The following is a 23,814-nucleotide window of genomic DNA, read 5'->3' as shown; positions in this document are numbered from 1 at the left end:
CATTTTTATAAAATAAAAAAATATTTTTTCTTTACTTTACATAACCGCCTGCTGCCATAAGTCTTTGACGCCAACCCATACCAGCTAATGAAGGTTGACTTGGTTTAGTTTGGAAACTAAACTTTGGTTTTGGTTTATCTTCAGTTTTTGGTTTTTCTTCTTCTATCGGTTTTTCGTCACTTTTCGGTTCCTCTGACTTTACTTCACTTGCAGGAACAGTTGTGTCGTCAACATCTTCATAAATATCATATGCCATTTGTTTTTGTTTTCCTTTCAACTTTTTGTGTTTGTTGTAAAGTTTAGAATATTTCGACTCTAAGTCAATGAGATGTTCTATAATGAACTGTTGGTCAGTGAAGTAAACTTTTCCATTTGTTGTCTCGAAAGCTCCTTCAGACTTCAATATTTTATTTGTGAGAGTCTGTTTCTTTTTTGAGATACTAGCCGTTCCATTTCTATGAAAAGTGACTTTATAATTAGGGTTTGTATTTCCAGACCTGGCACTTTCTATTATTGAATTTTTCTCTTCATCTGTAAGTTCTTTGACAGGTTTTGACAATGGTTCTGAACTTTTTGTTTGTGGTGTCAAATCTACCGTTTCAACTTCTTCGGTCATTTCATCTCAGTAAAAATTTTTGTTGTGCATGAAAATTCGGTTCACTTCACTTCTGACAAAAGTGACAAGTTTACATGGCAAAAATAGTTTACATGGCAAAAATATATAGGGTATTTTTAAAAAAGTAGTTATCTTTATATATAAAAATAAAACTTTTGATATATTTGAGTAAATGATTTATTAATTTATTTATTTATTTTTTTAAATCAAATCATATAAATATATATATATATAATAGTGAAATAGAACAAGAGATAATTATTGATGATTAAATTGTAGACGAGGATAAAAGTTTAGATAAATTAATAAAATTAGTGTGGAATCAGACAAATTTCGGGTTGTTTGGGAAGGAATTGTTGGCTATGATGTACTGATTCATGATCAGTACATCATAGCCAACAATTCCTTATACAAAGTTCAAAAACTTGGGTGCAATCAGTTCTGATTGCACCCAAGTTTTTGAACTTTCTCGAGGGAATGAAAGGGTAAGAGGTATACATTATGAATATATACCTCTTACCCTTCCATTCCCTCTCTGACAGCGGGAAACTTTGTCTGAATGTTAAACTATTCAGACAAAGTTTCCCGCTGTTTGCGAAGGAATTGTTGGCTATGATGTACTGATTCATGATCAGTACATCATAGCCAACAATTCCTTATACAAAGTTCAAAAACTTGGGTGCAATCAGAACTGATTGCACCCAAGTTTTTGAACTTTCCATTAACAATTGTTCAATCACATTTATACAACCCAAATCTATACCAATCATACTCTTATTCATACATCATATTTTAAAAACTTTTTTGCAATATGATGTTATTGCAACAAATTTTTTTCTTTTCTACTTCCAATTAGCACCTTAAAAACATTAGACACAATCACTGGCTCATATGCTCCTATTCTGAATCTAACACTATGCAAATTTATACAATTTCTCCACAAATCTTACATTCATTTTAATTTCAACGACCATTATTACCACAAAGAATCTTACCTTCCCCTACAAAATCTAACTATCTATCAATTTAAAAAATGTTACAAAATATTAAATGAATTTTTTTCTATACGTAATTTAAAGTTCTTAAACTCTCAGCATCAGAATATCCTTACATAGCTTAGCTATATATCGTATTACTTTATGAATAAAAAAATTATTTAAATTATAATAAAATGTTTATTCGTATTTTTACTTTATTTTTAGTTACGAGGCTGTATTTCGAACTCAGGATTTGGGTTTAAGTCCTTTGTCCATTTAGGACCCTGGTCCCAAATTGATTTTGGAGTAGGTTTTCCACCGAAAAGATCTTTAAGAGCTGTATGAACCCATACTGTGTTGTATTCTTCTATTGCGTGAGGTAAAAATTCTCTTATTTCGATAAAATCTGGGCGAGCCGAAAAGATTGTTTGCCAAAAACGTTCTATTTTACCATTTAACTGTGGTGTGTAAGGTTCTGTCCGATGGTGTTGAATGCCATTTACTTGAAGAACGTTTTTGAAGTCCTTTCCTGTAAATTCGCATCCATTATCTGTCAAAAGTTCGTATGGAATAATTTTGATAGAGTCGATAGCATTTTGTAAAGCGTTTGAAGTTGATTTCATTGTTTTATCGGGAAGAATTTCGTAATAAATACAAAAACGAGATCTGTCATCGATAAAGGCAATTAAATGATAAGTATGCTTGGTACCATTTGTCTCTTCTTTGAAGCTTTTTAAATCAGTATGCCATTGCTGATTTACGTATTGGGAAACATACTGATTTGGATGTTCATCAATTTTTTCTGGATCTCGCCGAAATTTGAAAAGATTCTCTTTTTCGTATAATTTAAGCATATCGTGAAATGAAACTGTGTCATCATGTATGTAACTCTCTAAAACTTTTTTATAACCTAGATTGTACTTAGCTTTTATTTCGTGAATGGTTGGTAACAAATCTGTTCTAAGAGGAGTTTCTGGCTTCCGAGCTTTTTTGGATTTAAACCAAGTTCTTGCCATTTTAATAATAATTTTTTTCTACCTATGTGCAAATCTTTTGCAACTTGGTCTGCTGTCTTTTTGCCAATAGAATATTCAAGATATGCCGTAATATAAATCTGATTTTCATTTGGCAGATCCACTTCTTGTCTTTCCATTTTTTTTGAATCAATTTATACAAATAAACTTATAAAACACAAAATTATTATTTTATAATATAATTCTTAGATAATACATCCGATATGTAAAGTGTCAAAAATGAATTGAACCGAATTTTCATGCATTACATCAGTAAAAATTTTTAGTTTGGTTTGTTTTCAACTGGTTGTTTATGTTTTTTAAGTCGGTCTAAAACTTCCTGAGGTATAGGAAGAACTTTACAAAAACGTGGTGTAAAAGGTGGTCTTCCATGAGTTATTCTGTTTAAAGCTGCATTGTTCATTTCATCTCAGTAAAAAATTTTACATTCTCCAAGTTTGAGGTGGTTGCGGTTGGTTATTGTTTACCCACTGCTGTGCATGGTTATATCCTCTGTTAAAGAATCTTTCACCTTGGTCCATATAGTGTCCTGCTTGGTTATAGTAGTCATTTGCTTTGTTATAATAGTTTCCTGCTTGTCTTCCTACATTGTCCATCCATCCTTGAACTTTTCCTCTTGTTTCAGGATTTGGAATAAGATTTGTTGCATCTCGTGCTACATCCCAACCTTTCTGTACAGTTTGTATAATAGGTTGTGCTTTCTCTTTCAGTATACCTAATGTACTCAAAATCTTCTTTCCAATTCCAAATGCACCTCTGGCTATAGTTAGTATCCCTAACTTGGGTACGGCGGCACTGCGTTCCACCTTACCCAAGTTAACGGTTTGACACTTTACGAAACCGGTAACGTATATTTTACAACACAACCATAACACCAACTTAACCTTAAATATTTACAAAACCATCTGACACATAAATGATTTCACTAACGATTTCACTAACTACTTCACTAACGAATTCCCTACCGTCCTCACTAAATAAAAATAACCTTATTTTTATTTTTTTAAATTTTTTATTTCATTACAAAGACATGTCCGACTACATTTACTATGACTCTTTCCCAGAACGTTTCCGTGAACTATTCAAAACTCAAGTAAAACTGAGAAACATGCATTTTAACAAAGACAGACCCATTGACGATGAAAGAAACCCCGAATATATTACAATCCCTTATGACGCAAAGTTCATTGCATACATTCCTTATGGTCGCAGAGGAACGAAAACTATTTCAACAAAGAACAAAAATTATTTCTGGAGCGATGAAGAAAATTGCCTTATCTACATAAATGCATACTTAAATAAAGCTACATATTGTACAAAAGAAGGTTGGACTGGATTTGAGCTCTACATATACGACGACGATGGAAACAGACGTTGTGTATACCCATACGATAATATGTACCATTGTTTTCATCAAGCATTAAACGAATACATAGTCAGTAAGGGTCTCATTCCTGTTGAGTAGATATGCTTTATTTTTGTTCTGTCATTTATATAAAAATAAACGTTCTCGCTAAATAATAAAATAAACTTAAAAATAAACGTTGTCAGAGGTGAAAAAATAAATTTAGGTGAAGTGGTGAAATCTCACCTCTTTTTTCACCTCTTTTTTCACCCTAGCCGCAAAGCGGCTCTGACCCTTTGGGTCTGTTGAATTCATTACTTTATAACTCTCTTCCTTTCTCCAACTCTTCTAACTTCTTCTTAAGTTCAGCAATGTTGTCCTCATGAAGTTTAATCTTCCTTAATATACCTTCTCTATCTAATGGTTGCTTTATCTTTCTAAACTGAACTCTACCATCCTTCATAGTATGAACGTAAAAACCTTCTGGAACCGCTCCTGATTTAATGTATTCTACCAAAATTTTTGTTTCATTGCTTCAGTGACTTTAGTCGTCATTTTACTCTAAATAAAATGTTCAAATAAAATAAAACTAACATTATTTTTTCAGTAAGGAAACGCAGGAGTTTTACGATTTATTTGAGGAGTAGGTTCTGGTTTAAATGTTGGAGTCGGTTTTGGAGTTGACTTTTGAACAGGAGTTTGTACTTTCATAGGTTCAGGAGTCATTGAAGGTGTTGTTTGTGAAGGCGTTGGTTTTGACGTTGGTTTTGGCAATGGTGTTGGAGTTTGTTTAACTTCAGCTACTTCAGTATTATTTACAACATTTGCTTTATTTCTTTTCAACATCATAACTGCTCCTGCTGTAGCTAGCAAACCTAGTGGGAGACCATATCTTATATAAGGACTTGACCAAATGCTATTTTTGACAGGAGCTGGTGGAACACCTAACCTTGGTGAGACTGCTCTTTGCCATTGTGCAGCTCGTAAGAAATATTCAATAGGTGCTCCATAATTGTTTGGTAAAGTTTGTTTCACAGATGGTGAAGGTTCACGAGAGCTTGATGAAGAACTCATTTATAAGCTTTAAAAATAAACGTTCATCCTTTATTCCTCACTGTCGTCCGCTGCTAAGTTATAGTCGTCAAGTCTTATTATTGGTATGCCTGACTGTCTTACTTGTATTGCAAAGCAACAATCCCTCATAAATCCAATAAGTGGCTTTGGTACATTTTCTGTTGCTAGTTCAATAGGTCCTTTAACAGACAATTTGTATGTTATTGGAGCAGTAGATGTTTGACCTTGCTGTAAGCAAAAGTCCACTTCTGTTGGAAAACCACATAAGAAATGTGTATTGTCATAGCTATCCCATTTATGTTCCACACTACCATCATCCACCAATGACCTCATAACATCTTCATTAAATCCTATCATATCATTGTTTGTATTGCAAGCGTTCGCAACCATTTCATAAAATACAGGTCCATATGATTTTTCAGGTTCTGCAGGCATATTTCCATAAGCTCCCATGGAAAGCTGAAGATATTTAAACTTAGGGTTCTCAAAATTAACATAATAGTTGTCTTTCTTTCTAAATAGTGCCCAAATACTTTTAACATTAATAGGCGTATAAGCTGCTGTAAATGTTGCACTTGAACTATCTGTATTCTTTGAGAATGAACCATCCATAGGAATCCAATCCATAACTTTAACAGGAAAACATAAAGCCTCGTTTGTATAATGTTCTACAAGTTCTGTATAAATGTTAGGGTCTAAAGAGAATGACTTTGGATGAATGAAACATTCATTAAAATCCATCTTTGTTCGAAATAGTTGCTGGGTTACAGTTGTAATAGTAACTGTTCCACTAGCTTCTACTGCCTTCGTTATCATAGTGAATGGTTCATTCCATGGAACAAATTTATTTGTCGGTGGATTTGAATCTGAAGCAAATGCAACTTTAAGAGTTGGATTGAAAGCAATGATATCATTTACAGATATAGATGTGCATTGTAAGGCGTCGCTACTGAACTTTACTTTAAGCTGAATGTTTCCTGCAAAAGCGAATAAATCGAATAGCTTCTAATGGAAGGAATCTTCTAACAGGAATTCTTAAACGAAGCTTAAAATCAAATGATTTTCCTGCTGTAATTGGACCACAACAATTTGTCCTGTTCTGCATGTTCCCGAATGACTCCATACATCTTTATGTCGAGTCTTTGAAAAAACATCGACTTTCTTTATTTGTTCGGTAGTTTGTGAGTTTGAAGTTATATATGCTTCTTCTCTTGCGTTGTCTTGAGAGAATATACGATACGACCATTTGCAAGGATTTGATATCCAGCAACTGCATAGAAAGCGTCATCGAAACCAATCCAAAATCCTGGTGGGTTTGTTTTATTGGAACTGAACCAATTTCTTTATCTACAATAAATTGACCTTCCATTTTATACGTAATGAATGTATTGTAAAGGTCAACATATTTTCACCAGGAGGTGAGAGATTGAATGTTACCATGTGTTATCTTTAGCAGTTCCAGGTTGTGATGGAATCTTTGCGTCAGAATATTTTCTATTAGTGTCACAATTTGAACTGCATTGTCTATGATATCGAAATATGAGCGAATCTGATGAATATGCTCTGCTGGAGTAATTCGTTTAACTGTTCGTTCTGCATGTATTTACTTCAGATAAAAATATCTATTTTACTTCATTATTCTCACTCTTCTTCTTGGTATTCGTGGTGGAAGTTGTTTTTGACATTTTCAATGAACTGTACATTCTCTTTTGTCTCGACTTCTTTCACTGGTGGGTCAGGGTTCTTTGACTCGGTTTGTTTTCAATGAAATTCACGAACTTTGCAATAAGCTCTTTGGTTCGTTATTGAAAGTACATCTGGCTTCTTTTCTTCTTGTTCTTTTGGTGGCTCAGTTTGTACAGAAGGTTTTATATGGGCTTCGCCCTCGTGCCATGCACCTTAATGTTGTCGCTCTCTGTATTCGCTAATGGAACCTTTCTTTTTTACATATATTTTACCATCTTTACTCTGACTTACATAATAGAAAGGATGTTGTATTCCTCTGGCGTCATTTAATATAATAGACTCTCGTTCTGATTTTGACAAGCTCATTTTACATCGGTTAAAGTTTTAATTTAGTTTTTTATCTACAGTCAAATGACTCAGTCAAATCCTACGGACAAGACCCAAGGGGTCATAGATGTTGAAGCATTGAAGAAAGAAATTCGTGAACAAATTTTATCCGAACTGAAGGAACAAAAACCAGAACAAAAGCCAGAGAGACCAAAGAGAAAACTTAGTGAAAAACAACTAGCTGCATTAGCTGCTGGAAGACAGAAGAACCCACGTTTGCTGGCGAAAAAAGCTAGAGAAGCAAAAGCAAAGGAAGAACAAAAAGCAAAGAAGCTGAAGCAAAGAAAGAGTAAATGGTTTATTTTTATCCGAACTAAATGTATAGACAAATACCTTTATCTGTTGCGTTCAGTAGTGAAAACCCTGACGTCAAAATAAAGGGGAACAGAGTAACGTTTAAGTTTCCAACAGACTGGATTGTGAACATAAATGAAGAGAAGTACATTGGCATAACATCTATGTATATAACACGTGCTTTCAGAAAGGTTGACTTTATACTTCAAGTCGAGATAGAAAATGACGAACAGTCTTTAAGCGCCCAAAACATTCACATATACAAATACTTTAAAGACGATACAACATTGTTGCAATGTATGATTTCATTTAATGAGATGTTCGAGAAAAAGTTCAATATTGAAGTACAAACTTTACAGCCTTTACGTGAGTTTCTTGCACAACTGAAAGAAGAAGGTAGTCAGCCACAACTTATAGACTTTCATTATGAATTTAATGAAAATGAAGATGGAACTCATGACTGTCAGTTTGTTATATATTCACCATTCAATGAAGTCGCTAAAAGAAAGAAAATCCATTACGTATAAGGTTTCAAATCTCTGAACCCAATGAAGACTTCAAGAATGTTTTCAATTATGATGCAATACTTCCGAGGAAAAATGAATTTTCAAAGATTGTAACACCTGGCATTTGGGATAGAAAGCAAGCTATATTATATTCAAACTTAAGTAAGGGAGTTGAAAATGAGTTCATTGGTCATACAAGAACTTCACCACTTCAAATCCTAAGTATTACAATTACTGGCTTCAATCGTGAGTTTTGGATAGACATGTTCTCCACTCATGACCATAAGTGCCCAGTGTTCTTACCTCCAGATGGGAAAGATTGTTTATACATTGAAGCACAATTGTTAAACTCTACAATAGCTGTATTGTAAATGACCACATAGGCTTCGCCCATGCCGCTAGCGGCTTATTTTTATCACAAATGACCTCATTGCTGACAAAAATAAATGACCTCAGAACTTCAACTTACGAATAAAGCTTGTTTTAGTCGTTATTGAAAAGTTGAACTTTTCAGCAAAGCAAGGTTGACATGACTTACATAAGTCGAATGCAATCTCTTGACCATCATAAAGTGCTTTGTAAAGTTTCATTAAACTGAACTCAGAGTCTTTGTCATATGTTCCAACAGGTATGTGAATGTTCTTATCTTCATTGTAATAGCATTGTATAGCTTCAGGAAACATTTCATTAGCGGTTAAAGCAATAACATCTTGCTTCACGCCTTTCATTCTGCAGTGAAATGCAACTTCATTTAAATCATTCGTGAGTAAGTCTATGTAGGTCTTCTTTCCACAGAAAATACTTTTATAAGCTAAACTTTGTTTTCCAGGTGTTATTTCTGCAAAGTCGCTATGAAATTGACCAAGGTTCTTTCCTATAAGTTCTCTACCGTATCTCTTCTTAAACTCTGCTGCAAGCTTTGGGATGTCTTCATTATATAAGTGCATACTGTCGGTATCCTGGTAAAATATTTGAAGACCCATGTCCTCTGCAGTACAGAATACTTCATTCATAATACGTTTTGACATAGACAGAATATTAACACCAAGTGGACAGAAGTTAAAGTGTCTGCAAATGCTTTTCGTTAGCTTGAAAATAGTTTTATCTGAACCATCCAAACCTTCGAACTTCACTATATGGTTGTAATTTCTTATAGCATATCTTATAGCATCTTTGTCATCTACTATGGTTATTTTTGACTCAATAGGAGATAGAATAGTTTTGCCATAAATGCTGTTCAGAATGAGTTTTATAATTTCTTGTAAGGGGTTTTCTTCTTTCTTATACTTTAACCTTAACTCAAACAACTTCTTTACTTCATCTCTTATTCTCATATCTCTGTTTCCATCGTAATAGTATCCTTGCAACACTTCACATTTGACACCTTGATATTTTATGAGGTCTTGTAATGTTATATGGTCAACATACATGAGACAGCAAGTGTTTGAACTTCTTGGAACGTTAAGTTCTGGATTTAGTTCAGGGTCGCAAACTATTAAATGAAAGTGTCTGGGTATACCAATCTCTGTTATCTTAATGAGAACAAAGAAGCCAGACATAAACTTTTCACCAATGGGTTCCTTTTGGTCATCATCGAATAAATGTCTCATGAGATACTCTGTGTTTAACATTTCTTCCTTCAATACTTTTGGAATACCTTCTAAAGTATAAAGTCTTGCTATAGCTGAAGGATATAATGAAACAGTGTCGAAGTCAGCAATGAGTTTCTTTTTGCTCTTTTGTTTCATGTTATCTGACAACATACATCTTCCACCTTGAATGCATCTCGAAATAAATTCTCTTGGTTTATTTGAGAGGTCATAAAGATTTCCATTCGGGAAGTATACTCTGTTCTCAAACAATTTGTTAGCAATTGAACAAATACTAACGTAGTCATAAACGTTTAAATCAAACTCTTTCAATAAGTCATTGCGGAACTTTACAAAACCTTCTCTTAAAATTCTTACATCTTGTTTGCAGTAAAACGTGCTATATTTTTCTAAGTCGAAGTGGTTCTCATCTATTCTGCAACCTTTGATGGAATCTATGTTTTTCATAAATGTATCTGCATCCCGGATAAACTTACATGCTTCAGAAATGACACCAGTTCTGTTGTCATTTGCTAACAAAACACTGCTGTAGTAGTTATATGGAAATACTTCTTTCGGTCCTGTTTGTAAGTTAAACATAGCAGGAAATAGTTTAAGCTTCTTATTTATAACACTGTAAGAGTCTTTTATAATAATTGCCCGTCCTTTATATAAACCAGTTATTTGCATTGTTCGTGAACCTTTAATGATGGGAGTTCCTTTCACTTCTGTCATGTGTCTTAAGATGAAGTTTATGTCATAACTGAGGTTGTGAAAATATATTAAACTCTTGTCAGGGAGTCTTTCCAAAAATTCTGTTGCACAGTTTTGACCCAAATGCTTTCACTCACTGAACCATCTTCACTGTCATAACAGATGTTAAAAGCTTTATGAAAGCCATCCGTACTACACTCAAAGTCAGCAAAGAAAACGTGCTCAGGAATGAATTTACATTTAGCTTTATTTACTTCTTTTGACTCTGCTTTCTTCTTCAGTTGTACACAATACTTTGGAGCATATGTCAAATCTTTAAATGGTGCAAGGTTCTGTTTATATAAGTCAGTAGTATATGTGAAAAGTTCTCCATAAGAAATAGGTTCGAAATATTTGCACTCCCACAATGTTTTCATAACATCCCATAACGGTGTTGTTCTATCATAACGAACTACATATTTATCTTCTCTCTTTGTATAAATCTTCATCTGTTTCTCAATGTTCATTCCACCACAAGCTTTGAGAATTTCTTTATAGTTTCGAATGAAGTATGTTGTCATTGGAAGTCTTTCATTTAGCATGTAGTGGTCTTCAACAAGAAGTAAGTCAATAGTTCTAACAGTTTCGCATTCTTTTGGTATATATCTCTTTATTTCATTATGTCTTGAGTCATTGAAATAACCAATGGTAACATTAAATGCTATACCTGTTGCGTCAGAAATTTCTTGTACTTTACTTTGAGGAAAGTCTCTAACACGAATGACTTCTCTCATGTGGTCAATAGTTTCTTCATTTACTCCAGCCTGAATGCAAGCATAAACGAAACAATTGTCCTCTGTCATAAGTATTGCAGTTCTTTTGTTCAGTTCATTGAAGATTTGGTAGCGTTCAAGATTTATAGGTAATGTGCAAAGATACTTCCATAACTGACCGCTTCTCTTCTTATAAAACTTCTTTTCACCATTATCTTTCCAAAAGCTTTCTATAAGTGCTGGGTTTCCTGTTTGCTTAAGAGCTTCCAAAATGGCTTTCTGGTCATTTGTCAGTGTGCTTTCATCTCTATATGGTCTCTTTTTTGGTTTGCCTTTCTTTACATCTGACATCGTTAAGCCTTCATATTCTGTTAAATCATACATCTTTATTTCAGTAAGATTCTTTATGTTTGTCAAGAAGAAGTCATAGTGCATTTCAACAATACCTGCAGCATTTGCTTCTATCTCTGATATAAAGTTCTCCTTCAAGAGCTGATGTAGTAATGTTCCAATATTATTGAGGTTTAACGTAGAACATTCATACTTTCCACCAAGTTTATAACATACCATCCATCTTTGTTGCGAGTTTATTTTAATTTTCTCTAAGAGTCTCATGAAAACCTTACCGAAATGTTTGTGTAAATATTCTCTGTTTGGTTCATCTAAAGCTTCGATGTTAAAGTCAATGAGTCTATTGCCTGACTTCACATTTCTCTTCCTATTCTCTTCATCTTTCTTTAACCATCTCTCACCTTCTTTTGGTTTGTCGTCAATGGAACGAATGACATCGTTAGCTTTGCGAACTTGTTCTATAGCACTTTTAAACATCTCTCTTCTCTGTTGTTTCAGTGTGTCGTCTCTTCTTCTTGTTTCACCAACGTTTGCATTTGTTATGTCAAACATTTCTTGACGAACATCATGCGAAAGAGCTTTACGAGTATGACCAACGTTCGCATTTGTTATGTCAAACATTTCTCTTCTTACTTCATGAGGTACTGAACGTCTATGATATAAGTCAATAGCAATGTCATTTAAAGGAAATGCTCTTGCATGGACTTCGTCCTCGCCGCGTTGCGGCTTTATGAACTCATGAATTCTATCATAACTTATTGCACCATTGTAGTCTTTAATGAAGTCAGCGAGTGCTTTTTTGTTTGTCGCGTAATGTTTTGCAACATCTATATTAGCTTCTGTAAGAAGTTGTTTTATTTCCGAGTGTTCTAACTTAGACAACTTCCGATACATCTTTAGTAGGAAATAAAAAAATATTTTTTCGAAAAAATAAACTTAGAAAAATTATTTCTTTATATATTTGCCATTCCGAACTTCGAAAAGATGTTTTATACCAGCATAGAATTTTTCTCTAGAGCTTGGTCTTATATCGTTTTCATGACAATATTTTCTATATTCTTCATATAAAGCCTTTTTTTCATACATTTTATAAGGACAATCTAACCAGAATAGCGCATATCCATTTTCGTTATCTAGGTCTCTATATGTTTGTGGAATTTCGCTTTCTTCTGTTTGTAGAATTTCGCCTTCACTATTTAGTTCTATGTATATATATTGTGGAATTTCGCTTTCTCTATTTAGTTCTATGTCTATATATTGTGGCTTAAAAGGATGTGGGCAAGAAGGGTCTGGCGCTATGTAAAAAGTTAATTTTTCTGTCATCTTTTCTATCGGATAAAAAATATTTTTTGAAAAATTAGATTACATTTTTTTAAGTTATTTTTCAAAATAATTTAATATTTTTATTTTAATGAAACACATGCAAGATTGCAAGTTCTTTTCATACAATGCTCTCGCTACTGCCATCAAGAATGAGTTCAATGGTGCTTCAAACGTCAATGTTATCTTTAACAAGAAGTTTGTGAAAGAATCTAAGTTCGGTCAGTATGTCAGACCATTAGCTATTGTCATTGACCGCAAACGTTATACTTCACAAGAGTTAGCAGTAGTTTTGAAACAAAAGGGTTTCTTCGTGAATGTCAAAGATACTCATTATACTGTTATAAAGAACTCCAACATTGACTTCTTCAGTATTGCTTTAATCTTTCCGAACAGAAAGAATATAAGAAGGGTGAAATCTGTGAAATATTATCCTTCATCTCTGAAGACAATAACGAACAAAGATGTTATACAAAAGTTCTTACCAAAGGTTGAAGAAGCTTCTATTGACATTGACGAAGGAAGTGAAATGGTTGAAGAAATTGACCCTGAAGCTATTTAACCAAAAATATATTTTTGGTGAAGAGGTGAGATTTCACCTGTTTTTTCACCTCATTCTCTCTTCGTTAATGTTGTCGTGACTTCTTCGTTAATGTTGTCGTGACTTCATTCTTCCTCTTTGAAGTTATCGAAATATTCTGTTATTTTTTCCTTCAGTAATGGTAAGTCTTCTTTGAAGGTAAGTATTGTGCAACCTTTGATGTCATAGTGTGTTTGAGGAAGAGTATTTTTGACAATTTCTTTTATTTGCTCATTCGGTGTCATTGAAATCGGTAAGTTTTCACGATAGAACCAGTTTCTGTCAGATTTATATATTTTAGCAAGGTCGTAAAAGCTTTTGTTGTTTCTTCTGACTAAATGCAACATAACCATATCTCTGTCTTCTTCATTCTCCAACTCTTCAGTATAAATCATATACTTATAGTTCTTTTCCTTTCCTTTTGGTACTGAACGCGGTATTCTTTTCTGTATGCTTTTGTCTTTGGATTCAATGACTTCATCTTTTGCTTGAAGTTTCTTTTCCATCTCTCCACGTTCTTGTCTGTGAAGTTCGTCAAGAAGTTTGTAAATATTCCAAGCATAACGTGGTGAAGCCCACATTGCAACTGCATTTACTAAAAGTCTATGAACATAATATCCTCTCAAACCGTTTGGCAATTTTTCACGGTTTTCATAGAGTTTTGGCGACTGGGATTTTTTACCTACTCGCTGTTCTTCACTGTTTTCAGAAAAAAGTACGTCTCGCTGTGCTTCACTTAATAGTTCTATGGTGCTTTGGTTCCTAAACCAGTCTTTAGGAAGCTTAGTATCTGGAGCAAAACAAGCCGTCAAAATACTTTGCATTTGGTACATGTCGTCTTTGACAGAACGAATGAGTCTCAATTGTTTGTTATACTGTATGTATTCGTATTCTTCATTTATGACTTCATGAACGATAGCAGTTGTTGTGTTCTCTAATGTTGACATATCTGTCTTTACATACAGGATAAAAAAATAAATAAAATAAAAACTAACTTTATTTTTTTTGAGATAAACACTATTTCTTCACAACATTAAATTTTATCCTGTATGAAATGACTTTAAAAAGATTATTGACTGACTTCGAATACTATCTCATTGACGCACTGACAGACCCTCAAAACTGTGTTGAAAGTTCTTTAAGCTTTAAGATTGAAGGTACGACGCATTTTGTCTTCACTTACGTATTGAAAGAATATGACCGTTATCATAACGAAGTGAATCAAACACTAATAAAATTTGTAGATAAAAAATTGGTTAACAATGAATATTTTAAACGTGAAGACCCAAACACTGCTGGAGATGATGAAGAATACAGACAAGTTATTGAAAAAAATAACGCAAGATTAGATGCAATAGAAAAGAAGTTTAATGAATGTCTTACAAACACGTATGAATATCTTATGCAGTGGGAAGCCAGATGGAAATAAATTTACGTCAAATATGCAATTTATAAAATCTTATGTCGACAGGCTACGTAGCACAGTGGTCTAAGGTGGTGTTATGGAGGGGTCAGGGTCTGTGGTTCGAACCGCGACAGCGCCGTATTTTCTTATTTTCTTTATTTGTCTTGTTTGTCGTGAATAAAAAGTGTCATAAAAGTGCTCTATCTTCCACGGGAATAAATAAAAAATTTACTTTATTTCTTCTTTATTTCTTTGTTCCCGTGGAAGAAGGGTTTTTGCCGTTTTTTCTCAGCCGAAATCAACGATTTTTTCATTTTTGGAATCCTTAGCAAATGAGGAATCTTTTCTCTCGTGGAAGCTTTGACCAAAAATATAATTTAGGTGAAGAGGTGAGATTTCACCTCTTTTTTCACCTAATTTTTCACCCTCATGACTTTGTCATAACTTCTTCGTAAATGCTTTGTCATAACTTCTTCGTAAATGCTTTGTCATAACTTCTTCGTAAATGCTTTGTCATAACTTCTTCGTAAATGCCTTGTCAAGATTTCATCGTAAATGCTTTGTCATGACTTCTTCGTAAATGAGTGTAAATGACCAAAAATATAATTTAGGTGAAGAGGTGAGATTTCACCTCTTTTTTCACCTAATTTTTCACCTCTTTTTTTCACAAGCGTTTTACATGAATTGTACGATGTATATTTGAAATCCTAAACAGTTTTGTAGCTTCTATTTCTTCGCTGAGGATATCAAAAGTTTTAACAATGCCGAAAGTCTCTTTATATTTCTTCTTGACGTCAGATAGAAGGAAATCTTCTACTGTTGGATAGTTTTTGTTCAGAAATGCTAACATGTCCATTTTATCTTCTGCTGGCTTTTCTGCTTCTTTCTTTAAGTCTGCATAGTCGTTTCGCATTCTTTCTATCTCTTTGACGGAGTAGTTATATTTCCTTATTGCTGCTTTACATTTTGAACATTGTGGGTTCATTTTTGCATTATACATTGAAATTTGACCTGCTAGAACAACTAAAGCGTCAATTGCTCTCTTCATCTCAAACATAGCGGGTCTTAGTTGTTCGTTCCATACTTTGCCTCTTCTATCTTTATCTCTTATTTCCCAAACACATTCAGCAACTAACGAAACAAAGTTGTCGTAGGTCTTAAATTCTTCAGATTTATATATGTCAGAAACATTCTTATATACCATATCGCAATCTTTGTCCATAACTTTATGGTTGCAATGAAAACCAAGGAATTCATAATTTACTTTACGTATGAACTTCTTTATTTCTACTGAGTCAGTTGCTTTGACTTCAATTTCGTCGAATTCAGGAATAGTTAGTTTTTGATGCTGAATTTCAGGTAGTTTAGGTAAATGGTCGATGAGGTCCTCCATTTCATAAAGATACTGTTCATTTGTTTCATCTTTCGCACTACAGTCTAAATTACTTGTTAAAAGTTCCTGCTTAATTTTTTGTATTTCTGTTTCGAAAGTAAATGAAGAAGGAATGAAGCTTTCCATCTCTACTAACATAGATGTTGGATTCATGACTAACGAGTTTGGTGAAGTTGTTGTGGACAGAGTCCCGCCGTTCGCGGCTTGAATTGTTGTTGTGCCGATTGTTGAAATCATATCTTTTATACAAAATAAAAAAAAAAAAAAATAAAACTAACTTTATTTTTTCTATCTTAAGGAAATTCACGAAAATTCAAGAGGTGAAAAAACAGGTGAGAAAACAGGTGAAATCTCACCTCTTCACCTATAATATATTTTTGTCTGATTTACATCCAACGAAAAAGTTTAGAAGAATTTTCTTATTCTTTCTGGCATGTTTTTATCTTTCCAGTACTCCCGCTCTAATGGTCCCAGATGAGTTGGTTTAGATTCTCTCAAGTTCTTAGATGGTATAACATCTTCAACGCCTCCTTCATATCTTACTTTATAAGTGTCATCGTTTATGTTGTAGTCAAGTATTTCAATAACCACTCCTCGCTTTGCTTCGTCAATGGTTTCAGCAAGTTTGCCATTACTACTTTCGACTAATTTATGACGAGGGTAAAATGCTATGGAGTCGTCAGCAGCTTTTATAAGATATCCATTACCTTGCGTAGAGTCTACGATATAATAATTTCGACTTAACCTTAAACGTTTCTTTGTCAACGGTTTGTCGTCAAGAACTACACGAACTTTTGTTCCAGGAATGAGAGTAAATTGTGTTGAATTTCTGATATTTTGTGTTTGACTTCGTTTCTTTTGTATATACTTTTCTTCTTGTTGTTGTGTCATTGAATTTGGTGTATGTCCTGTTGTAGAATGTGTTGAGGAATTGTAAACTTCGATGAAATGTTTCATTGTTTCTTCGGTAAAGTCTCGCTCTTGATTTAAATCTCTGAGAGTCCTTATGAAGCGGTTAATGATACCGAGTATGTTATGGTTATGGTCTTCAGTAGTGTAGTGAGTTATGTTATGCTTAATGAGAAATTCTGTGATTTCGTTGCTGAGGTATGCACCGTCTTGGTCTGATGTTAAAATACTTGGGCTATGTTCTGCTACAAACTTTTGTAAAACTCTTAACACTTCATGAGTTCCTTTATTTCTCATTATATACGCAAAAGCTTTGCGAGTGTTAACATTAATGAAGATGAGGAATGGTTTATGTCCTCCTTTTCTGCTTTGAATGAGAGTGTCAAATTGGTATGCGTCAGGAGTGTTGGAGTAAATTGGTAAAAAGTAGTCGTAAGGATTTATTTTTGTTTGATGTACAACATTTTTGTCAAAGAACCTTTTCACTTCAGCTCTGTTAGTAAATCCCGAACTCTTTGCAGCTTCATTGAATTTCTTAAAAGACCTCCATGGATGTTGTTCGAATACTTCTTTCAAGCTCATTTATGTAAAGTTAAAGATTTTATTCTAGGCTCAAGCGCGTTCATTGAACGCGGTACCATGCGAATATAGTCACAAATGGTGGCATATAATCTTCACCCGAGCCTGTTGGATTTGTTGTGAAAGTGTGTGAATGATTTCCTGTGGTTCCACAGAAAATACCTGTGCTTGAATCTACTGGGTCACTTGAAATATCATATCTATGCATTCCCTGTCTATCCGAACCTGCTGCAAGATTTGTATAACCTCTTTTTGTTATTGAATGTGAATGACTACCTGTTGTGTTTGTAGTTCCTGTATGAGTGTGCGGTGGAAGGTTTGCTTCAGTAATTTTCTTCGAACCTCCTGTTTGCTTTGAAGAGTTCGCACAGTATAAGAATTTATCTACAATCTGCTCCCACATACCAAAACCTAAAACTGTTTCTGGATTTGTTGAATTCATTGACGTATAAATAGAGCCTATAGGATATAATGTTTGAAGTATTTCTGTCTTTAATGTTTGAAGCTCTGTTTTGTCTGCTTTCTTATCTAACATTGTTGGTAGTTCATATGCTTCAAAGTTTCTGGCATGATCTTCGATATTCCTGCAACTCTTATCTAAATTGTTAAGAGTATCTTTTACGCTTGTACTTGGATTTTCTAATGGTGCACTTGAACAAGGTCAAAGTTCAATATTATGTCGTCTGCTCTAACAGTAGTGAAGGATTTATGTGTATGGTTCTTGTCGGCTTTACTGTCTAACATTGCTGGTAGTCATATGCTTCAAAGTTTCTGGCATGACCTTCGATATTCCTGCAACTCTTATCTAAATTGTTAAGAGTATCTTTTACGCTTGTACTCGGATTCTCTAAAGGTGCACTTGAACCCAAATCATAGTTCAATATTATGTCGTCTGCTCTAACAGTAGTGAAGGATTTATGTGTATGGTTCTTGTCGGCTTTACTGTCTAATGTAGCTTGAAGTTCATTTATATCGGAGATATTGTGTTTATGAGATTTCAAAACTTTGTTCGTTGCGTCAAGTTCTGTTTTGTCAGCTTTACTTTTAATAGCATCTTCAAAAGTTATTTTTGACTTAACTCTCAAAGTAAATCTTGGTTCAACTAATACACCGTTAACAAAGAAGTATGAAGCATAAATTTCAGCGTTATAACCAAATGATTGTGGTGCTATACCTGTGTCATACTGTACAGTACAGTGTATGTCATAACCTTTAGCACGAATGAATTTATATCTTCTTTCATTAACATTTTTCGTATTCACTTTTTCACCCTGTGTTAAATATCCATGATAGTCCGTTATAATCTGTTCATCAGAACTTATATAATGAACATGGTTTTTGTCTGCTTTATTGTCTAAAGAAGTTTGAAGTTCATTTATATCGGAGATATTGTGTTTATGAGATTTCAAAACTTTGTTCGTTGCGTCAAGTTCATTTTTGTCCGCTTTACTATTTAATGTAGCTTGAAGTTCATTTATATCGGAGATATTGTGTTTATGTTCTTTATCTGCTTTTTCGGCTAATTTCTCTTCTATCTCATTTATTTCAAGTTCATGCCTACCACCACCTCCCGAAGAAGTATTTTTCTTCAGCTCTTGAAGAACGTCCACTTCGCCATCTTTGGTGTCAATAATGAGACTTTGAGTTAAAACCTTTCCTGTCTTAATGGATGTTTGTAAAACTTCTTCTTCACCGTGTTCGGGGTCATGGTCGTCGTCATATCTTGTGAAATCAGAGATGTTGTCATACATTAAGCATATCTGTCTCAAAAGTTCTGCTATTTGGAATTGGAACGAAAGATATACAGAACTTTCATCATCTCCTAAAGTCAAGTCTGCTTTCTTAAGTATTTCTTGAATGTATGCAATGAGAACAGAGTACCTTGGAAAATATTCGAACAATATTTCATTAGCTGTTGGTTTTGGTGGTTCTTCTGGAGTTTCTGTTGTTTCAGTTCCTTCTGGAGTTTCTGTTGGAGTTTCTGCATCTCTTGACTTCAATGCTCTTGCTCTCAAAGACCTAAATGTTAGAGCACCGGGTTTTACAAAGGACTTTATAAATGCTTTAATAGTTCCTGGTAAGTTATTGTTAGCATTAAGTAAGTTCCTTATGCTTCCATCATGTACGTCCATAGCACTATGTAAAAAATCTATACTTTTCTTGTAGTCAGCAATAGACTGACTGTGATTTTTTAAAGATTTGTCAATACCTTTAAGCCAATCTTCATGCATGTCTGATACTGAGCCAAGAATATCATTTGCTTCCTTTAGTGTATTTTGTGCTTTTCGTAAAGTATCCAATCCCGTACGTGCATTGTTTGCTATACGTCTTACAGTATCTATTTGACTCCTTGTTTCTTGCATCCAACCAGATAAAGTTTTAATAGTATCGAACCATTTGAAATGAAGTTCAAAGCATTTTTAACGTCATCTAAAGCTTCTTCACCAAGTACAGCCCATATCTTTCCGATTGGTATTGAAGAACTCCATATGAAGCAGCTGTTAAACCAGTATTTATAAGGTCCCATATCCATGATTTAGCAGTTTTTCCATCCTTTCCATCCTTTCCATCCAAACCGTTTTCGTTGAGGTCCTTGTATTCCTTGAGGTCCTTGTATTCCTTGTGGTCCGGTGTCACCCTTCTCTCCTTTCAGTTCATCTTTATGTTCGTTATAATATTCTAATGTCATAAGGTGTACATCATTACTGCTACCAGCAACTCCTAATATTTGTTTCTCATTCATGACTAAATTCTTTAGGCATTTAATGTTGTCGTCAAATCGAAAGCTCTTTAACAATTCAATGAGAACATTCAGTACTTTCACTAATGAGGCATCTACTGTAGAATTTATATATTGCACCGTTCCATCATTTATGATAGGAACTTTACTTGTTGTAATGAATGGGTCATAAGTGTTAAAAGTATCGAAATCAATGACTTTTTTAGTTTTTCCATCGTCAATGACTAAATCATTGCCTTCAATGGTTAAAGTTGAGTTTTCGTTTACTAGTTCATGTGCTCTTCTTGCTTCATTTGTTTCATACGCATATGCAGCAATAGTCATATTTTAATGAGAATAAAATGTTGTTCTATTTGCAAAGTACTGACCCAAACGAATACGGAACAGTAAAGCTACAAACAAACTTAGGTCTTCAGAATGAAGCGCTTGCTTTCAGAGTTGTTGACTTCAATACTATCGCAACTTTTGTCATAACAGATGAAACAGATTTCATGGAGTTTGAAATAGATGGAAAGAAGCATGAAATAAGATTTCACAATAATGTAGAATATAAGATGGAAACATTAGCTGGAGTGTTAAATGCGCTCATAAATACTACAATAAACAAGGAGAACGAAGAAAACTTAATGAATGTTAAACTTATTGCAGGAGTTTTGAAGTTCAGTTATGCGAAGGAGTTTAAGATAACACGAATGAGTCATAGAGTTCAATTGCTTCTGGGAGCATACCATATGACATTTCCTTTGAAAAGTATTGACAAAACGATTGAGATGAAATCTGTTCCATACGTATGTTATGGCAATTGTTTATACATTGAGTCTAAAATAGCTAATGTCACAGGTATTTCAGGAGTTAATAGTAAAGGTTCAGTAGAATATAAGTCTTTCTGTTATGAAGTAAATTCAATGTTCATTCCAAACGTTCCTGTCATAGCAACTCATTTAGGTAAATGGGTTCGCATTAGTCCTCATAATTTGAAAGACATGCAATTCAGACTAGTTGACTTTCAAGGAGAGCCTGTAGAACTGAAGGCACCAGTGCGAATGACTGTTGAAGTAGACTTTTTAGAAAATATTAAATGCAACAGCTTACAAGAGAACTCAGAGCTAAAAATATAAAGTATGAATGTTATGTATTAGGTCATGAACTTTGGTTGTTGCTGTTTGATGAAACAAATGAGTTAGTTATGTCAGTCAAGAGAACAAAAAGGCGTCAAAGGCGCCGAGCGCAAAGCGCTATATTGTGTTAGTGAGAACTGCACCAAGTCAATAAGATTAGGTTTGCATTATGAAGATGAGTTCGATACTGTTGAAGAAGTTTTGGATAGATATTACAAATTGCTAACTTGAAATTTTTTTGACTAACGGCGCAAAGCGCCAAGATGGGCTCAAAGAGCCCTCCTGACTGCTTTAATTTACTAAAACATATTTCAAACATAATTTATATTCTGTTGAAAGTTTTGTATACTCGTTCGAATATTTATACTTAAACTCAACTCCTGGAGTACCTGGTATTTCAATGATGCGGATGTTACCTATTTTCATGAATGGTGGCGTTTGACCACAGCATTCGATTTCAGGGTCGAGATAGTCAATGACACATTGTTTCCCTGTTATTCGTGATATAACATTTTCAAGGTCCTCCTTTGTTAGAATTATTTGGTTCTTGCTTATAAGATTTGTCAAAAGCTTCTTATCGTCTTTGAGTAAGATAGTTTGATATAACTGAAGAAGGTAATGGTCTACGTTATCTGAAGGATTTGTTTGAACATTTGTGTAAGGGTTGTCGTTGGCTTCTCTTGAAAGAATTTGGTCCAGTGGTGGATACTCTAACTTAACATCTGATGTAGCGTTAGCGTTTGAAGCTGAGTTTAAATTCACGGCGCCATGCGCCAAGACGAAGTTCCCGACTTAAGTTCTGGTTCTTTTTTCTTTCAAACACTCCGAACTATAGTTCTTTATGACAATATTGTTTGTCGTTCGTGAGTCAACATTTGATGTTGGTTCAATTGGAACATTAACGGCACCAGCTAAGATGGATTTGCTTCTCATTTCATATAGAATAAAACCTTTTATATGTATGAAATGAACAATATACTCGACAAGGGTTTGAATGTAAAGCTAACGAATGAAAATATTGTTGAATTCACTGAGACAGGTGCTGTGTATAAAGATGTAGAACTACTGAACAAAAGAGCTAAGGGAAGAAGCAGGAACATGAACAAAGGGTGGAAGCCTATAAAAATTTATGTCAATGATGGCTCAGGAGGTTCAAACATAAAGTATGCAGAAAGTTATAGAGTTTATGCGCTAAAAGGTGAAAAGCCTTCATTTAAGAACAGCTATTCTAACGCATATCCTCAAAAGTTAACGGATGGGGAAGTGGATGATATGAATGACAGCAAAAATATTAACAGAAATGGCGACAGAGATGCATGGAATTTGTTTACCATCAGTCAATTGAAGGTTAAACTTTAAAACAATGTTGGTCGTTCCCATGGAATATTTTTGACTTTAATGGTATTAGTCATGATATGAATCTCAAGGTATGAACGAGGAGAGATGAGAGACTTATATGCTTCCCAAATTTCTTCAAAAGGTAATGTTATACCTGACTGTTTCCAAATGAGTTCAATATCATAGCGTGAGAAACCTTGAAAGATAACGAAGTCAGTTATGAGACGTTTTATGTTTAAAGCTAAAAACCTCCATGTTTGCATAAGTATTGCTACAGTTAAGTGGTAATGTCTGACTTTAGTAATGATGTTAGCTAATGGTGAGTCAGGCTTTGACACTAAACCTTTTCCGGCGAAGTCGTCGCAAACGAGCAGAGTGTTTGAAGGATACTTTTTGAAGGGTATTTTGAAAGTTTTGACAGAATGTAGTTTGTAAGTCGTTTCATATCGTAAACTCCTGAGTATTGACGTAAGTGGTGTTTGTCAATAATTCTTTCCATCTCTTCTGAAGTCTTTTGCATTCCTGACTGTATAAATTCAACGATGGCATAATATTTCCTCTTACGTCGAATGTAACGTTGAAGAAATTCAATGAGTTCGCTATCTGGAACTTTAACGACAGAGGCTTGAACTTTTGACATAAATGTTTTCGCTGTTGAGTCCATAGAGTCTGAAGTTGCTGATATAATGATTTGGTCATAATATGAATCTTGACCTAAACGCTCTGTTATGAGTATATGACGAATGAGGTTAAATGTCTTACCTGACCCCATCTTTCCACAATAGAAATAAACACCATTTGAACAGAACTCATAGTCCTTACTGAAAGGAAGAATAAGAGAAGAGTTAAGTTTGTCTGTAGTTTCATTCATGTCTCATCTACGTCATGTATTAAATGCTTCATTTTATCTCCATTAAAAATGCAAGTCAGAAATATTCAGAACATAGCACCGAGTCTAACTGACAAGAGTATAAAGATATACTATGCATACCTGAAAAAATCATATGGACCTTTACTATGAAACACGTTATGAATGAAAACAAATCCAAAAATTCTAAGTATATGGATCACAACGATGGTTGCAAACCTTGCTAATTACATACAATC

At 34.1% G+C, this 23,814-nt stretch overlaps 8 protein-coding genes and 2 pseudogenes across 10 annotated transcripts, besides 8 other annotated features; 2 read left to right on the top strand and 8 right to left on the bottom strand.

Annotated features, from left to right (window-relative positions):
* Positions 1–31: 31 nt before the first annotated feature.
* Positions 32–616, bottom strand: TVAGG3_0115280 (phage tail repeat-like family; the record flags this gene model as incomplete). The annotated part of the gene is made up of 1 exon (XM_051223308.1): positions 32–616. One exon carries the CDS (start codon positions 614–616, stop codon positions 32–34), a length of 585 nt encoding a protein of 194 aa, XP_051108294.1.
* A 322-nt stretch (positions 617–938) lies between these two features.
* Positions 939–1,349: a mobile genetic element.
* A 423-nt stretch (positions 1,350–1,772) lies between these two features.
* Positions 1,773–1,817: a mobile genetic element.
* Positions 1,773–1,817: a terminal%2Cinverted (terminal inverted repeat of LTR141 transposon ID:TVAGG3_0115260).
* A 1-nt stretch (position 1,818) lies between these two features.
* Positions 1,819–2,746: a mobile genetic element.
* On the bottom strand, positions 1,896–2,609 carry TVAGG3_0115250 (transposition; the record flags this gene model as incomplete). The annotated part of the gene is made up of 1 exon (XM_051223307.1): positions 1,896–2,609. A coding segment is annotated over one exon (714 nt), but the record flags the coding sequence as incomplete, so codon positions are not given.
* An 18-nt stretch (positions 2,747–2,764) lies between the features above and the next one.
* Positions 2,765–2,809: a mobile genetic element.
* Positions 2,765–2,809: a terminal%2Cinverted (terminal inverted repeat of LTR141 transposon ID:TVAGG3_0115230).
* Positions 2,810–3,578: 769 nt separating this feature from the next.
* Positions 3,579–23,701: a mobile genetic element.
* TVAGG3_0115220 (uncharacterized protein) lies at positions 3,658–4,092 on the top strand (the record flags this gene model as incomplete). Its single annotated transcript, XM_051223306.1, has 1 exon — positions 3,658–4,092. One exon carries the CDS (start codon positions 3,658–3,660, stop codon positions 4,090–4,092), a length of 435 nt encoding a protein of 144 aa, XP_051108292.1.
* Positions 4,093–4,132: a terminal%2Cinverted (terminal inverted repeat of Maverick-2 transposon ID:TVAGG3_0115140).
* TVAGG3_0115210 (uncharacterized protein) lies at positions 5,077–5,436 on the bottom strand (the record flags this gene model as incomplete). Its single annotated transcript, XM_051223305.1, has 1 exon — positions 5,077–5,436. One exon carries the CDS (start codon positions 5,434–5,436, stop codon positions 5,077–5,079), a length of 360 nt encoding a protein of 119 aa, XP_051108291.1.
* On the bottom strand, positions 10,635–12,219 carry TVAGG3_0115200 (organellar and viral DNA polymerase type B; the record flags this gene model as incomplete). Its single annotated transcript, XM_051223304.1, has 1 exon — positions 10,635–12,219. A coding segment is annotated over one exon (1,585 nt), but the record flags the coding sequence as incomplete, so codon positions are not given.
* On the bottom strand, positions 13,312–13,731 carry TVAGG3_0115190 (uncharacterized protein; the record flags this gene model as incomplete). The annotated part of the gene is made up of 1 exon (XM_051223303.1): positions 13,312–13,731. The coding sequence occupies one exon, from the start codon at positions 13,729–13,731 to the stop codon at positions 13,312–13,314; it is 420 nt and encodes a 139-aa protein (XP_051108289.1).
* Positions 15,295–16,023, bottom strand: TVAGG3_0115180 (organellar and viral DNA polymerase type B; the record flags this gene model as incomplete). The annotated part of the gene is made up of 1 exon (XM_051223302.1): positions 15,295–16,023. The coding sequence occupies one exon, from the start codon at positions 16,021–16,023 to the stop codon at positions 15,295–15,297; it is 729 nt and encodes a 242-aa protein (XP_051108288.1).
* Positions 16,429–16,980, bottom strand: TVAGG3_0115170 (integrase core domain containing protein family; the record flags this gene model as incomplete). Its single annotated transcript, XM_051223301.1, has 1 exon — positions 16,429–16,980. One exon carries the CDS (start codon positions 16,978–16,980, stop codon positions 16,429–16,431), a length of 552 nt encoding a protein of 183 aa, XP_051108287.1.
* Positions 17,555–18,779, bottom strand: TVAGG3_0115160 (annotated as a pseudogene). The gene has a single exon. A coding segment is annotated over exon 1 (1,225 nt).
* On the top strand, positions 20,582–21,369 carry TVAGG3_0115150 (annotated as a pseudogene). Its single transcript has one exon. A coding segment is annotated over exon 1 (788 nt).
* Positions 23,702–23,814: the final 113 nt, after the last annotated feature.

The sequence above is a fragment of the Trichomonas vaginalis genome, chromosome IV, assembly GCF_026262505.1.
Source record: "Trichomonas vaginalis G3 chromosome IV, whole genome shotgun sequence".
NCBI classification, from domain to species: Eukaryota; Parabasalia; order Trichomonadida; family Trichomonadidae; genus Trichomonas; species Trichomonas vaginalis.
Note: the sequence above shows the minus strand (reverse complement) of the source record. Positions and strands in the feature narration are given on the sequence as shown.